The 14,113-nt window shown below is 32.2% G+C and overlaps 1 protein-coding gene across 6 annotated transcripts in view; it reads left to right on the plus strand.

Annotated features, from left to right (window-relative positions):
• The window catches only part of LOC134725588 (CCR4-NOT transcription complex subunit 6-like), an 83,030-nt gene that overhangs the window by 41,764 nt on the left and 27,153 nt on the right, over nucleotides 1-14,113 (plus strand). Inside the window, exons 1-2 of one of the 6 annotated variants that reach the window (XM_063589532.1) lie at nucleotides 557-783; nucleotides 1,678-3,556. The exons of 3 other annotated variants lie outside the window; for them this stretch is intronic. In XM_063589532.1, the coding sequence (XP_063445602.1) occupies nucleotides 2,131-3,556 (1,426 nt within the window). In that variant the 5' untranslated portion in view covers nucleotides 557-783; nucleotides 1,678-2,130. Of the gene's footprint in view, nucleotides 1-556; nucleotides 784-842; nucleotides 1,151-1,552; nucleotides 3,557-14,113 lie in introns of those variants that run through there. 2 more of the 6 variants (XM_063589533.1, XM_063589531.1) reach the window with 2 other exon arrangements.

A 14,113-nucleotide genomic window follows, 5' to 3' on the forward strand; every position in this document is an offset into this window, starting at 1 on the left:
TGATATATTCCTAGAAGATTATGTGTCAGATACTGTAAAACCAATATCATCCCAACCCCATTTCCTCTTTATTTTTTTAGAAAAATACTTTTTTTTTTATATATAGTATCGATTTCAAATAGTTCCTGAGAGCTACAATCTCTATTACTTGATGTGTAGCATTTAAAAAGAATTAAATAAAGTAGTTATTTAGTGTTCATTAATATTAGTATTGCAATGGTATGGTATTGTTATTTGGTCCTATATTTAAGATAAGGGTTATGGTCATTCAAGAGTATTGTCCTTCGAAGGTTATCACATATTCTGGTAAAGACAGTATTCATTAATATTTTTGCAATATTACATAGGTTTGCATAATATTTAGGATATAGTGAGATACACACTGTCAATTGGAAGAGTATCAGAGATTAACATTTGTTGTGGAAAACAATCCTATTTGATATGGCCATTTATGACCTGCGAATCCATAACTTGTTTGTTACATAATAATTGATAAATTGTGCAGTATAGATAAGATAATTAGCCTTGATCCTCTGTGTGTCTGTGTAGTAGTAGGCTCACTGCCTGTCTATCAAACTATATTACAGTTCAATAATATTCACCGAGAAGTCACATGACTACTGATGCCTTATTAACATCGATGATGTCAAGAAGTTCAGGTGGATTCCTTGTATGACAGCTTCTAGGATTAGAGTCCAGTGCCATCTATAAAAACATGAGGATATTAGTGTGCATTCAAATAATACCTCAGGGTTAGAGAGAGAATATTGATCTTTAGCTCAGGTATATATATACAACAACATATCTTAATGAGTATATCAACATAAATAAATCGGTGGGAATGTCATCATAGATTTCTACAATATACTTCACCTCGGCAAAAAGGAAAAGATGTAAACATTTCGTGAATTTCTTCTGTTATTATTGATTGTTTCGTAGAGAAGATATATATTTTTTAAGAAAGACAAGAGTCCATAAAGGCTGTCCTAAATGTCAAGGAAATTGTCAATTATTGTCAGGACATGTTTCATTACTGTGTAATTGTTTACTGATGACCATTTTATTGTTAACACCTTAAATCAGGAATAAACCGTCAAAACGAGGGAGAATTATCACTATAGTAAATTCTTGGATGCAAGATTATTACTGAGTGAGTATTTTGAGGAGGTGTTAATACTTAGCATATTTCCTTGATAAGAAAATAAGGTGGGCTTGTTTAAACAGTTGAGATTTCACTTCAAAGTTCATTCACAAAATTTGTCAGTACTATTTTGACCTATTGAGATAAGATAAATTTTACTACAACTCTTTTACTACTGTACCGGTAAGCTCTCAGACATTTTAGCTTATTTTATATTATTTTTAAAAAATCCTTTTAAAGAAGCGGAGATTTTAATCACATGTCTATTCTTGTATTAATATTTAACCTTATTATTAAATACACACTATGAACTTTATATTTTTATCCTTGACTAACTTTGAATAGGTTTGGTTTAGCTTTATGTATAAAGTTAAGTCCCAAGCAGTCTTTGTCATCAATATGTTTTAAAGTCCTAGATTACTTTACACAATCCTACAGACTTGTCATTAGACACAGCATGGTTCACTTGTTAATTTTTGCCTAGAGGGAAAGGAGTTGAAGTTAATTTTATTATTGAACAACTATTTTACCTGCAGGTAGTGAAATAGATAATTAGAAGTGTGAGGTCAATTCAATGGACTACATCTGAGATTCTTTGTTTGGACACAGGACAAAGGACAGGAAGTCAAGCTTGCACACTTACAACATGTGCTCAAGGAAGACCAGGTGAACAGATCACTGTGTGAATACCTCTTGAATCAAAAGGTAGAATCAAATCATTTCATTCATGATCATACACCAATGTGGGAGCATCAGAGATAGTAGTCTATTAGGTGTGGTGGACATTTTAATATAATTGACGTGATAAGTTGTTGTTTATACACACTTACGACAATAAGATTGTTTTCTTATGAAGGATTATATTTATCGTATGAAGGACACATTGGTGGTTTTTATGTAATACCACACTTCCTATTGTTTCAGGTGTGTTCGTGACACATTTTGTTTTCTCGTTTATGTCAAAGACGCATAATTTAATTTAGTGAACAATGGAGGAAGAAGTAGTCGTTCAATCCATCGGAGCAAAAAGGGAAGTAGTTAGCATAAGTAACGCTGTAAGTTTTGATTTAAAACATTTTTATCCTTCATATACTGCAACTGTTTCTTCATGTAAAAGATGTTTAAAAGAACGTTCTAAAGGGAACAATAGATGGAGACAAAAGCCAAAGAAGAGAGAAAAATTTAACAAATCTAATACACCAATTGTTATTCCTTTGAAAGACACTTTGAAAGCTGCTCTGAACAGAAAACAGCGATCTCTTGCTGACACTTTGCTCAGGGCTAAGAAGGACACAACTGATACTGACAGTAAAAGTTCAGAGAGTGATGCTCAAGAAGAAATAATTAGTCCCAAAGAAATTAAAACAAAGAAAGACGTTAAAAATCTTAGTGCCTTGATCTCAGTCTTAGAAAAATCTCATCAGAAAGACACTTATAGTGCTACTACAAATAAAAATTCCAAAAAATCCTATTCAAAATTTGTTGCAAATTATGTGTTGAATAATTCGTATATATTGCCAGAGAGTAATGATAAGCCTCGTAGTATTGGGGAGTGTGACAATGTTGACGTGATATGCAATGATTTGAATTCAAGTGAGAAAAGTTCAATTACTGAGGAATCAGAGAGTGACAATGGTTCTGTTGTTTCTAGTTCTGAAATCCAGTCTGACTCTGATTTGTCAAGTACTCATCAGGAAACAACAGAATCAGAATTTACAAAAGATGAGCTTGAACAGCTGGCTAGATATACTACAGGTTGTCCGTTGATCCGTTATGATTGTCCCCCTGCCGACTGTCCACAATGTCAGTCTGATCTCTACCAACTACAGTACTATTGTAATACATTAGAGGAAGACCCCAAGTCTAAGGAGGTTCATCAAGTTAAAACAACAGAGATTTCACAAGATGTACAGGAACAGGCTGAATGCAGTGCCGAAATCACTGTTTCAAATACTAGTACTCCAGAAATCCAAGGCAACTCCACCGATAGTGCCCTCTCTCGCAAGCGAAATCCACCGAATGATAACACTCTATCAAAAGACAAGAATGCACAAACCAAGAAACAACTTCTTGATATTGACATTGCAAAGAAAGAAAACAAGTCTGGTACCTACTTGTATCCAGACAGTGTTTTCATAGATCTCACAGACACTGATGTTACTTTTACTGTCTATTACAATCATAACTATCCATTTGGTAACCAAACCAACGATTTTTCCTATGCAAATTCTCAATCTACATATCCATTAATGTCGTATTCAAGCACAACGATGTCCTACATGGCCATGTCACCATACTGGTACTGGCCATACATGTACCCACCCATGTACAACCTATCATCACCGCTCTACATGGCTACTGATACCAGCAGCATTCCTAAAACTTTGATGATTCCACCAGAAGAACTAAGTTCCTGTAAGTATCTGTATATCTGTTCTTCCTTTGTAAACTACAGAAAACAGAGGATAGGGGTTGAAAATGACTTGCTGCACACATGTTCAGGGCTTTGCAAAGGTTTTATTTATATTTTATTTTTTTTATTCTTCATATTCTTACATGTATAGGGAAAGCTCCTTAAAGAGGAAGAAATTACCTATAATAGTATATGCCCATTACCAAACTCTTACCATTTATCTTTTATTGACTGAATTATTCATAGATTAAAAAGTAGACTGAAATAATAGACAATACCACTATGTACACTTTCACAGCTTTGTCATGTTTGTACCAGAAATTGAGTACTTATGAATCCAATATAAATGGAACAAATATTATAAATTATAGGCTTATTACAGTATTTGTTGGTTAAACAAATATTTATACTTTAATTAATACTACTTCGTATGAGAGTAAATATTTTCTCTGGCCTTTTACTGTAATTAAGCATTGATCTTAGTTTTGGTGATTGGTTCTGGTTGTATATGGTATTACTTGCATTGTTCAACTGAGATGGATTTGGAGTATGTAGTATTGATTATCTTCTAAACCTGGTCATGGCATATATGGAACCTATTGTTTGATTCAGCTTTATGCAAACTTTGAAATTAATCAGCAATTTGTAAAACCATCAGTCCATTTGTTTTGAAAATGTTCTTTGTCTTAGAAACAAAGAATTCTGATAGATCATTGGAGACCTCATGGATTTTAGTTGAAACGTTTTTATGTACAAATAGACAATTAATGGAAAGTAAATATTTTTCTGTTTGAAATGTTTATGGTTTAATGGTGCTATTTCAAAGTAGAGATCCAAACTTTTAATGGTTTAAATTTTATGAATTTACTACTTTGTCAATATACCCAACATAAAAAATCCAACATTTTTGACAGTTGTCTCAAGAGTATATTAAAATACCGTTTTCAACTTGATAGCCTATGATTGTCCTTGATGTATATAGTTATATGTAGAAGAAAGTTAGGTTCAATTGTCAAATACAGAAAATATTGTTCCTTTTAAATTGTCTTTCTCTTATATAATCAAATCCAATCAAAAAATTTACAAATAGTCTCAAAAAAGGGGTTGACCTTTAAAATTTTGCTTTTTATTCATTTCACAAAAGTCAAACATCAAAAAACGTCATAGTTTTAATTATGTGTCATACGTAAACATTTATAAATTACACGTGTATATATAGTACTATGAACTGTGTAATGTGACCTTAGGTTGTCCCTGATATCTTAGATTACGTCATCTTATTGGACTATGCCTTTAGGTTACTAATGATACCTTAATCAAATATGTTGACATGTGGACAAATTTGTATGTTTGTTTTTCATGTAATTTGGCATGCTGATTAAATGCTACTAATTTTGAAATGACGCTAATGATGGCTTTTTGTTTTGACTGGGTCACTTGGTATTTGTCACCTTGAGCTGATTTTGGGCATTGATCATTCCATTCTAGGGTCCAAAAGTCAACAATACCTTCCGTGGTTTTGGTTTCCAAAATTGATAAGATTGTCTTTACCTTGAAGAGTGTACACTTGGCCCAGTTACACTAAACCATGGAAATGTACCTTACAAGGAACTATTTACACTTACATGTCTGCTAATCTTAAAATAGCATAGTTTAGACAAGCAGCTAAAAGTCCTTACATTTCTTATGATAAAAATAGAGGAAGGAATATGAAATATGTGTTAGATTACAATGATTGGCCTTATATTGCTATACATGTATATATTAGTAGGAGATATATTTATATTTCATGGTTAACTTAGATATTTCTCGATATGGTATCACAACTCAGCATTTTAGGATATATATATATGTAGTCTTCTTTTGATTGAAAAACACATTTATTTAAAAGTTAACAAATGAATTTATAAAAGATATACATTATATACAGCTGTACTTTATAAACAAATCATGAGGGACTACTGTTTATAATTGATGGACAAATTTGTTTTCTTGTTTACTGTTTTCTGTGATGCCATGATACAAAATGATGGATTTACTATCATATGTCAGTAGGTTCAATGTTTCATTCAATATGATGTCACCCTTTTAATTTAATCACCAAAGGAAGGGATAGGTACTGTTTTTTGCAATACTCAATTGAAATGATGTACTTGATTTTTGAGGGTTGAAACCACTTCCACTTCACTAATTTACATACCGTATAAAAATGAACTTGCATGTGCATTGGTGCACTGACTGGCCTTCAGTATTAAGTATATACAATCCTGTTCTTAGCATGATTAGGAAGTATTAATTAAAAAATTTAAGGTTGTGTAGAGGGACTTTTGAAATATTAAAATCTTAAGTACATGTAGCTTCAAAAGTGTACATACAGAGGTCTAAACTTGTCTGAGTTTTTAAATATAAATGAATAATTCATAAAACTATGAATATTTATAACGCTTGAAAACGGTCATCAGATATGTGGTTATGTTTAGGCCAGACTTTTTTTATTATCTATTTAACGAGATCCGCCGACTCCACATTGTCCGATTTCAGAATAAAAATAAAAGTAGTGCCTCCTACTTTTATTTTTATTTTTTCCGCCGACTGTAACGAAATCCTCAAAAAAAAAAAAAAAAAGTACGAGTTCGGGTCTGCGATTATTAATTTATCTCTTGTCGCATGGTCAAACAAAACGGCGACTTCCGGGAAGGGACCTTTTTTTTACATTAAACTTTAAGTCCGATCACTAGAGAGAAGTTCGTGTTCACTCAAATTTGTTAAGTGTAATAGAGATGAGGCAATCGGGGTCATGTTGTCCAATGAGTTACCGGAAGATATTGGCATCAGCCGCATTATAACCAACGAGGCAGATGTTGAACCTGACATGCCGGTCAACGTTTTGGAAGAGTTTGGGTTTATATTTTTCCTTTGAAGTAGTATCGTAGTATGCATATTAAAATATTATCAAAGATTTCAATTAAAATCAATAATGCTTTTGAATTTTGTGTATGGATGGGACCAAATCATTTGAAAAACCACTTTTTTTATTCACGTTCACCCCCTTTCACTTTCGCACCCTACAGAGGGGGATACCCTTCTCCCTTCTCCCACCCCATTTCTCCTTTCTCCTATCCCGTTCTCCTTTCTCCCATTAGAATAAAACATCTCCTTTTGATATTTTTTCTTGAAATATTAGATCATTTTTTAAAAGGAGATATATTTTATTTTTTTCTCCTTTCTTAAACTTTTTCTCCTTTCTCCCAGCCTTCCTCTCCTTTCTCTCACCCTCTTTCTCCTTTCTCCTACCCCCTTTCTCCCTGTCTCCCTTACCCCTGTCCTCCCCGTCCTACAGTACACGTTTGCACCCTACACCGGAATAAAACTTAGGAAACTCAAGCTGGTAGCCCAGACCAAATTATTCCTAAATGATGTTTGTATTTTGAACTAAATTTTATCAAAATTTTAGTATCCCAGCTCCCAAATCTAGAGGTCTGTTTTCTTCCATTGTTCTTGTATTTTGATAAATTCTTAAAAAAAAAAAAAAAAAAAAAAAAAAAGGTCACTTAGATTGGTTTTATTTTTATTTTTAGTGTCGACTGGACCAATTTTGCACTTTTTTTTTTTTTTTTTTTTTCGTCCCCTCGACCCTATTTTTTTACAAATTTTCTCGTTAAACAGATAATAAAAAAAGTCTGGCCTTAGACTCATATATTAAAATGATGTGGAGATTATATTGACTTTTATCCTGTACATTTTGGTTCTGTATAATAATAATGCACCTATTTTTGACCTACATAATATAATAAGGTGTTGATAAGAACTAAATAATGTTATAGTGAGGAAGTCTTTTATAAAAAATTAAAAAATACAAGGAAATGATTGTCTTTGAATAATTCAAGTAACAGAAGTCACTGGTATCATTCTTGGAAATGAAAAACAAACTCAAATGTAATTTGAACATTTTTGGGACTAAACGTCCGTAATATTTATTATGCTTCACATGTTTTTTCGGTTGAAAAAATAACAGATTAAAAAAAAAATTGACATGTGATTTCTTAGTTGTATAAGGAAAGAGGTCACCAAACTTTGGCCTAAAAAATAGAAGAAAGATTTGTATATCTATAGTTTAAACTAAAAATACAAGTTTTTTTGTGACATGTATGAATCATAATTTAGTAATATTCACGAGTTAAATGCCACATCATTGTTGACAAACTGTTCTCTCATGTGATTTAATGGCACCAGGTTTTACAGTTTATTCTCAGTTTCAGTAAAGCAACAGGTGTGATAAACTAGACATTAATGTACCTATCTTTTATAGATCAATGTATTAATATGGAATAGTAGTATATCGACTTTGTCATTAACTTTATTTTTGAATTGTATTATAAATAGATACCTATATCTATCTAGACTGAAGGAGATGGCATAGATCTGTCGAGAGTTCTTGAAGTAGTTTATACTTTTTGTATCACTTCTTGAGGTAAAGAACATTGATGTGATTGATTGTTGGTTGTTTATTGTCCAAATTGTTAGTACATGTTCAGGACAACAACAAATTTACAATCAAACAATAAGTAGATCCTATGATAGCAATGGTCCATCAGGATGACGGGCATGAACTTTTAATTGACACTGGAAAATAAGGAATTAGATAGGGCTCACATTTATCTGTGCAACAAGACCACCTACGGACCCCCTCTAAGAGTTGTGGCAAGGATTCTTAATATGCAGAGAGCATTGCACTCAAGAGACTCCTCACCACAAGGCATCAAATTAAACATCCCAAATCTGACTGGGCGTATCTGCAAATTTGTACATTCTGCAAAACCAAACAGACATGTCACTTTTGCAAAGGGTTTACTGCACTGTTGGAATAACCATATTTCTAATACCTTATTAGTCTACCTTGGAATAAAGAAAATTGAGAAAATTATTATGTATTGCAAAACAAATTGCATATTCAGATAATTCTATGGGGGAGGAAAAAACTAATTTTCAAATGAGTTAACTGATATTCTTAAGTCTGAAATATCTTTAAGTATCCATAAATCCTATAAATAGAAAACAATAGCACTAGCATGTGCTGTGATGATTACTTCTGTCAATAAACAGACAGACAGTAGTTGTATACTTTTAGGTTGGTTCATGCCTACATGATTTTGCCATGATCAATTAGTAAAGCTGTTGTCAGGTCTAATTGTCTTTCCCAAACATAAAGGTTTCCATCACTTTAATGATATGGGTAGTTTGTTTTGGGCAGTCACCATTACACTGTTGATTAATCCTACTAATGAGGGTTCGTTAGATGTATCCAATAAGTTATTGAATCTAATAAGATAAATGCTTGGATCACATTATGTGCAAGAAAATGTAAGTTTAAAAAAAAAAATGATATGAGCGAAGACAAAACTGGAATTTTTAGAAATTAGGTTATTGAAATCTTTCTCCGAAAAAAAATGTGATAAAAATCTTTGTTTGATAACTTAGAGGAAATAGATAATTCTAAGTAATCATAGTTTGCATAAACAGGAAAGAATATAAGCACAAGTAAAGTAACCTAGATGTTTGTGAACTATTATCATGTGATAGAAATGTCCTGTGCATGGCTCATTGGTCTTTTATTTAACTTTTAAAGTTAATTTCTTTTAAACAAACATTAAATTTGGTGTCAACATTTATAATTGAGCTCAATAAATGTATGGTTATACTGTTTAAAAGTCTTTTGAACTAGAAGTTATTTGCAAAATTGGTCAAGGTCCTTGAAGGCCAATAAACCTGTGCTTAACAAAATATTTTAATGTATTGAAAAACATTCATTATTTTAAAAGAGATAGGGTAGATTCCTCTCTAATATGTTGTATGTCCCTGTAGCAGGCATAGGGGTCCTAAAGGTATCCTTGTCCACCACTGTATGTTACTGACCAATATCTGTTCTGCAACATTAGTTTAAATAAACCATATGTTATGAATTTAACACAAATCTAGTTTGGTGCCATTACTTGATCATTTTAAAGTTGTGTCCCTTAATTATAAATGGAAAAATTACTAAATTTTCTGATTCTGCACTCTTACTTCACTTTGTCTTAACTTAATGTGTTATGCCCCTTTATTATTTCAGAGTGGCAAATTAAAGAAAACAGTATGATCATTAGGTTTTACATTTACTTCCATATAATTTACTTGGGGCCTCATGTTCCATATACACATTTGTCTTTTATATTTGAATGTTTCGCCCTAAATGACAAGTAAAACTAATGTTGTCATGCTCTATGTTAAGTTGCTGGATAAAGGTTAATGTCATTGTCATGAAATGGAATTTTTTCATGTTGCATTTAATTATCCCAATTTTCGTTCTTATTTGCCAAGTGCCATTGAATAGTAACACTAGTAACTTTAGCAAGGTGTCAGTTTATTTTTTTTTAGTAAAAGTCTTCCAAAGTTACCTTGAATTAATAGGTTCCATGATAGATTAATATCAACAAACTTATACATTTAAAAGACCCCCCTCAATTACCAACGTTTGCAGACCTAACAACACCTATAATAACTCCATACACAAAATGACAATTCAGGTTTAAACTGTGAAGGTAGAAGTAAAATATTTGCTATGTCAAAGAACATAAATTATGTTTGTCCAGACATGATAAAATGTTTTATGTCTAACGCTTTGCATAATTGATAATTTCTCAAAGGATGAAATTTCTATCATGCATTGAAACCTTATGAATTATAGATATTGAAAAGATCTTCAGAAATAGATTTATTGAATTTTATAAGATATGGACAAAAAAACATGCAGGTTCCAACCTGTAGGATAAAAGTTTTGAAAATGCTGTGCATGATATATCAGTTGGAAATTATTGAATGATATATTTTGTAAAATGGTATTGAGTTCTACATACAAGTATTTATCCTTGTAAATGAATTCAAAGGCAAGCTCAGTATTTAAAATCAAACGTTTAAAAAGGACATACTGAAGAGCCACTTATGGTTATAAAATGCTTTAAGATTTCCTTATTGTGAAAGGAAGTACGATGGTAAGAAAGCTATAATCAATGGAAGGAAGTATTATGTGGGCTGTGTAATGGTGTAGGTGTATTATCTAGCTACAGGAAACTGCAACTCTTTGCTGATGTGGTCATTATTTATTGGTCCACATTTAACCAAAAATAAATATCTAAAGTACCAGGGTTGGATCCAGATAATTTTAAAAGGGAGGTTCCAACCATGTCTCTGTTAAAAGCGTTGATCATCAAAAACAAGGGAGTTCTGACCCCTGGACACCCTCCTCCCTGGATCTGCCACTCAGCTTGTATTATATTCACACAGGGCACACAATTTTGAATCTAGAGGTATTTGGGGGGGGGGGATGGTGTGTGTTCGTGTTGTCTAAGAACATGTTTTTCTATAACTAAACGCCTTTTAAAGGAGTCATTTCTCATGACATCATTGAACTTAGTGTACCAAGGTGTGTGCCAGATAACAATGAACAATTTTAACTATTTCTTTTATATATGGTTGTTGGCCATCAGACAGGAAATAGTTAAATGTCCCAAGGGGAAAACGTTGGTCAACTGAGTCCAAATAAACATTAGAATGTTAAATAAAACTATCCTGTTTTGATAAAACCAACATGAATTTAATGATGAAGAAACAAGTCCTTTCTTTGTGAAAGGTAATCAGTGAACCATTGAATAACAAGGAGGGATTGTTTGGTGATCTGAATGTGGATAGATTTCAGTAGATCTGATGTAGATTTATTGATATAAGATGTCAGACAAAGGTTGAAGGATAATGTTTATATAGGTATACGTAGGTATACAGATGATTTAAATTTGATGATAGCAATAGGCCAAAGATGTAATGTTATAGATCAATTTGAGATTAAGTTTAGATGGGTGTCAGGGTTCTCATGTCTTTACCCAACAATACGTGTGTGTAATAGATAGGAAACCTTTGCAGACTGTGTCATATGGTACAATTTGAATAAGTATATAATGTCATAGGTATCACTCAGTTTTGTCATTTCTCCATATAAAGTTGCCAAAAAATCCTAAAGAGGTTCAGTGATATTGTGAAAAGTGATATTTTAAATTAGGAACATGATAACAAATAATAGCTTCCACTGTAAACTCAGGAGAACAAAATAGCTTACTTTAAGAATTTTTTCTATATTTGTCAAACAAAATTTCCTCTAAATTGTGTTACTACTTATTGTCCTGTAAACCAACTCATATAATACTCAGCTGAAGGTTAACAAATTGTTAAGGGCCGAACAGCAGAAACGCTTATTAATTCTTCAGGAATAAATATCTCAATGCAACTCTTTCCCAAAACCTGCTCTGAAAAGTGTCATTGTCCTCTGAACAAACAAAAGATTGACTTTAAGAAAGTGTGCGAGTCTTAACAGGTAAAATGCATAAATTGTACATGCCAATGAACATTTTAGGCTATACTTTTTCTGATCTAACATGGGAAGTCAACTGATTGAAACTTTGTAATTCAGTGATGCAACGAACAGAACGGGTACCAGTTATCTGAAGATCTGTCTAACATTTTTAACAGTCCAATTTCCAAATTTTTGGTCAATTAATAGGTCATCAATTATCTAAGAAAGTCAAATACATGGAACCAGTGTTCCAGCTAGGATTTCAAAAGGGAAGGGTGTCAATCCTGAAAAGGGAAATCAGAAGATAGTTGGAATAAAAAAGTTCCTTTATGGCTGTATTAGAACAACTTTTGAATCTGCAGTATCAATTATCATGTAACTCATGGCTTCAAAAATTAACTAAAACTTAACGGAAACAGCTTTTAATAAAAAGATATGAATTATAAGGCAAAGCTTTAATTGTTTTAATGAATTATTGATTTTTAACATTCTATTCATTTTTAGAAAAATTGCATAATTTTAAACATGTAATTACTTTTCTTTGTGACTTAAGCTGAAGTAAAAATTATTATGCAAAAATCCATAATGTATAAACAGTAGTAGTTTACCTTGAAGGATTATACCTGAGTTAAATACAATAGTGTTTACAAACATAATAGTGTTATATCTACAGAGGCCGTATATAAGGCCTGGGTTCATAGTAGGGGGTGTTGTATAATTATGGGCTAAATCACTAATAGCCTGTATCATAACATTTTTGATTTTGCTTTAATGCTTGATGGATTTTTCATATGGTCTAAATAGATAAGGATTGGAAAGGGGGACTTGTCATACTAAACCCGACATTATTTTATGCATATGCAAACATGCAATTATTTTATCGTATGTTTTTCTATGTTGTGATGTTATGCTATTGTTTCAGAAAAAGGGAGAAGGTTTGGATCCATTAAAACGTTTAATCCCGCTGCAAATGTTTGCACCTGTCCTAAGTCAGGAATCTGATGTACAGTAGTTGTCGTTTGTTTATGTAATATATACGTGTTTCTCGTTTCTCGTTTTGTTTATATAGATTAGACCGTTGGTTTTCCCGTTTGAATGGTTTTACACTAGTAATTTTGGGGCCCTTTATAGCTTGTTGTTCGGTGTGAGCCAAGGCTCCGTGTTAAAGGCCGTACTTTAACCTATAATGGTTTAATTTTTGAATTGTTATTTGGATGGAGAGTTGTCTCATTGGCACTCACACCACATCTTCCTATATCTAATTAGTTCAGTTCAAGTTATATTGATGGTTTGTTGACCATTGGGTGTTTTTGATATGCATTTAGTTTGTTTTCCATGAACTTTATTTGGAGTCTTGGGGCTTAGTCCTAAAAATCTGGTATTTTGATGTAATTCTGAGTGAGTATGAAAACTGTGCTCCAAAACTTATATGACCTCATTTATGCCTGATGATGGTGGTTTTAGGTCTGGTTGGTTGTACAAATGTCACTGTCAAACATTGCTCCTTTTATCGTATTTATGTCTCAGTGAATTCTTAGGACATTGTTACTATTTTGTGTCAATACTAAACATGTTACGACCTTCAAGCTAATGTGGTTACTGAAAAACATTAACAATGAATTTTCATTAACTGGTTATGGATTACTACAGTTATGATATAAGCTGAGGTAAAATTTGCTTGGATATGTTATTGTTTAATCAAAGATGAAAGCTTAACCGTATTTTTCTGTAACTTTGAATTTGATGTCTGCCTGGAGGAACATTGTCTTGTACAGCTGCCTTGTAAAATGTTAAACGATTAGAATTAATTAAATTGATTGTATATATTGTTCCTATGATCTCTCTGAAGATGATAGTGAAAATAATTGTTAAATGCAAATTAAAATGAAATTATATTTCTTATAACCCATCAAAGACATTTCAGGACATAAACCTTGCTTAATTTAAATCTTTTATCATACATCACATGCCATGTATAATATAAGAACTTGAAATAGGTCGATCTGATAATGAACAATAATGGTCATTAAATTCTAATGATTTGTTAGAGAACAATACAGTATTAACTGCTGTGGTTAGTACACCTAAAGTATTCACATTAAGACGGGATGTATCGATTGGTTGAATACAGAATTAGGTCACTCAGCCTTGAGATATTTCAATTTTCATATGTTTTACC

The sequence above is a fragment of the Mytilus trossulus genome, chromosome 7 (assembly GCF_036588685.1).
Source record: "Mytilus trossulus isolate FHL-02 chromosome 7, PNRI_Mtr1.1.1.hap1, whole genome shotgun sequence".
Taxonomy (NCBI): Eukaryota; Metazoa; Mollusca; class Bivalvia; order Mytilida; family Mytilidae; genus Mytilus; species Mytilus trossulus.